The sequence below is a fragment of the Rutidosis leptorrhynchoides genome, chromosome 5, assembly GCF_046630445.1.
Source record: "Rutidosis leptorrhynchoides isolate AG116_Rl617_1_P2 chromosome 5, CSIRO_AGI_Rlap_v1, whole genome shotgun sequence".
Classification (NCBI taxonomy): domain Eukaryota; kingdom Viridiplantae; phylum Streptophyta; class Magnoliopsida; order Asterales; family Asteraceae; genus Rutidosis; species Rutidosis leptorrhynchoides.
This window is the reverse complement of record NC_092337.1, coordinates 417062140-417065283: the sequence shown is the minus strand read 5'-3', so window position 1 is coordinate 417065283 and position 3144 is coordinate 417062140. Positions and strand designations below refer to the sequence as shown.

Sequence of the window (3144 nt, the reverse complement as noted above, 5' to 3'; positions counted from 1 at the left end):
TATTATAGGAGCAAGTATGGTGATGTACTGACCAGGAGATCAAATCCCAGCAAGATCATCAAAGTGCACAGAGGCACAAAAAGAGCTTTCAGTATCAGCAGGGAAGATAACATTCAGAGAGGGTAGACTACACTGATTTGAGAACCTTCGGATTCAGTGAATGGATGGAGATATTGGAGTACTTCATTGGTAAAGCTGAAAGTGGTATTAAAAAGACATTAAAGCCAGAACTCCAAGAGCTCTTCAATAAAGCAACAAAATTTGGGAATGCACCAGTAGTAAACGTAGAAGAAGTACTTTCTCAAAAGCCTAAAGGAAAGAAATCTACTGGTGAAGGCCCACACAGAAGAGATCCCATCATCCTACCTCCTCATGTTCCAGTTTATAACCCTACTGAGCTGCCTTACTTGGTTCCTGAAGCCTGGGCTGCCTGGAAAGTAAAAGAAGAAGAGCTATCTGGTGATGAACTAGAAAAGGATAAAGATAAAGACAGATAGCCTTCTAGTGCTTAAATTGTATCTTTTGTTACTTCATTTTTCATTATGATGTTTTGTAATTACTGTATATACTCTGTTGTAATGAAGACGAAATGAGTTAATCTTCAAAATCATATCAAGTTATAAGATATACATAACTCAACAAAAGATCCCAAAAACAAACTTAAAGGGGACAAATTTTCTGCCTATTTTTCATTAGATCCCTCTGTGCTGGCTTTAGTGTTTTCTCTAAATGTCATAAGTTTTGTCATCATCAAATAGGGGGAGATTGTTGAGTCCCCAAAATAATTAAGGATTTAATTATGACAAAAATGTAATTTATTTACACTAAAATGTTATGTGCAGCTAGCACAAGTTTGTTTATGTATAGACAGCAAATATTGCTGTGTCAAGTGTTCAGTATGCTGCCTAGTCTACCAGCACAAGGTAGAGTGTATTCTTTGAATCAGCACATGATGAGTACTCAGCAATTCAAGAATATCAAGTGACTCAGCATAAGAAGAACCAGTAAACCTGGTAAGCAGCATACAACACAAGACAGCCATGCTCCATTACAAGCATGGTGGTTTTTCGAGTGGTCTACATCAATTGTACTATTCAACAAAAGTCAAAGACAAAGTTGAATAGGAAAGGACACGTGTCGGCGGCTGACAAGTGACCTTACAAGACCACGTGGGAATGCAGAAGTTTAACGCATGTGCAGACATGTGCTATACTTTGTCAATGCCTAGGGAACACAACATTCTATTTGTTTAAATGAATAGTGGTGCCAAACCAAATTGGGGTGTTCCTGCAAATAGCTACCAAAGAGGAAAGAGTAGAACACGCTCTCTGATGCAGTTGTCCCCACAAGTACAGACATCCTATGTACCTGTGGACAATAGAACCATTACACGAATAATAGGACTACTATAAATTGTTGTATCCACTATTGTAACAACTAGTGGTGTGGGTTTATTTATTTAGAGTCCAAAATGTGTAATAGCTTTAAGTTTATCCTCTTAGATATACTTAGGTAAATCTGTATCAACCAACTATCATTCCGCCAAGGATAGTTGAAATTCTTTGTGATTTAATCAATAAAGAATAACAGTTGAAAAATTACCTTTGACTCAATTTACATTACATGCTTGAATATTAAACTGTGTTTAATTGGTTAGTTAAATATAAGAAATTGTATTCACCCACCACCCCCCCCCCCCACAATACTCCTGTTGTTTATAAAGGGACCAACAACAGGTTGAAATCTAAGCTTTTCTACATCTATTTATACCACATGAAACTTCATTCTCAATTACAACATCACATACAACACAACCACATTTCAAACACATCAAACCGAGTTTTATGTATCAGTGAAATCACCAGTTGAAAACTACAAAAAACACTAAATCACAATCCAAAAAATGTCCAATAATGAAAAGGATGGATGGGAATACCTACTTGATATTGATGATTCCAACCTCCCTCAATCTGTATCAGTTTCAAAACCTACTCAAACCATTTTGGTGCCCACTAAGTCCCCCCAACCTAACCGTCAAAAACAAAAGCAACCTATTTCACCACAACGACCCGTTCTTCGCGGTTATGGGTCTAACAAAAAGAACAAATTATCCTACCAAATCCTTGGACCCGCTGGTATTTTCCAAGATGCGTATGAACTTCGAAATAACGAGAATAATGTTGTAGATTACATGTCTACGCAAGATTTTGTTAGGGAAATAATAAATAGACCTGAAGTGGATGATTCGTTTACACTGGATCAGTGGCTACGTGCGATGGAGTTTGCATATCCGTACGGAGGTAAACAACACAATTGTATACTCATTTTTGAAACCATAAGCCAACAGTGTATGTGTATTGTTGTAACTGCAGGTAGATCTGATATAGCAAGCATTTTGAGACAGCGTAGATTTTTACCAGCTGATCAAGTAGTTGGTGTTGTTAAGACTTGTGAGAAAAATGAATTCGGTGATCTGTCTGTAACGTTGAAAGTGAGTTTACATCAGTAACTTATGTATATTTTCATAATTGTATTGCGTGAACTAAAATAGGTTAATGTAACTATATTCATTTATATTTAATAGGACACTACGGGTACTATTCGAGGATCAGTATCTGGCAAGATCATCAATGGTGTTCATGGGAAGTATGAAGGTGTAAAAGGCATACGTGAGGGAGCTGTTTTGGTGCTACAAAATTGTTCTATCTTTTGCCCTAGTGTGGAGGTTAAAATCTTTAACATTACACGCAAGGTTTTAATCAAGGTTTTTTTTTTAAAGAAGGTGGATCTTCCTAGAGAATTGTCTTATTGTTGTTGTTTAAATTAAACTATTATTATTTTTGTTTTAAACAAACTTATTGTTATTTGTTGTTATTGTTATTTAAAATAAACTAGTTGTTATTTTTGTTTAAAAACGATACTAAATGTAAAACACAAATGCAACGAATATATTTAAACAAGTTCAAAAGATTAACATTACAACGAATATAAATAAATACAACTAATCAATGATCATGATGTCCCCCACGTATATATCGTAGGTGATGACCAGTTCCACACCTTGTTGGTACAGATTGCCTTGTACTCCTCTGCAGTAGTTGTTCCCAATTTTCATCATCGCCTATGGTTAAATCCTCGACAGGC

General features: G+C 35.9%; 1 protein-coding gene across 1 annotated transcript; it reads left to right on the top strand.

Moving 5' to 3' along the window:
- Positions 1-1903: 1903 nt before the first annotated feature.
- On the top strand, positions 1904-2827 carry LOC139849971 (uncharacterized). Its single transcript, XM_071839576.1, has 3 exons — positions 1904-2300; positions 2373-2491; positions 2585-2827. Exons 1-3 carry the CDS (start codon positions 1904-1906, stop codon positions 2825-2827), a joined length of 759 nt encoding a protein of 252 aa, XP_071695677.1.
- The last annotated feature ends 317 nt before the right edge of the window (positions 2828-3144 follow it).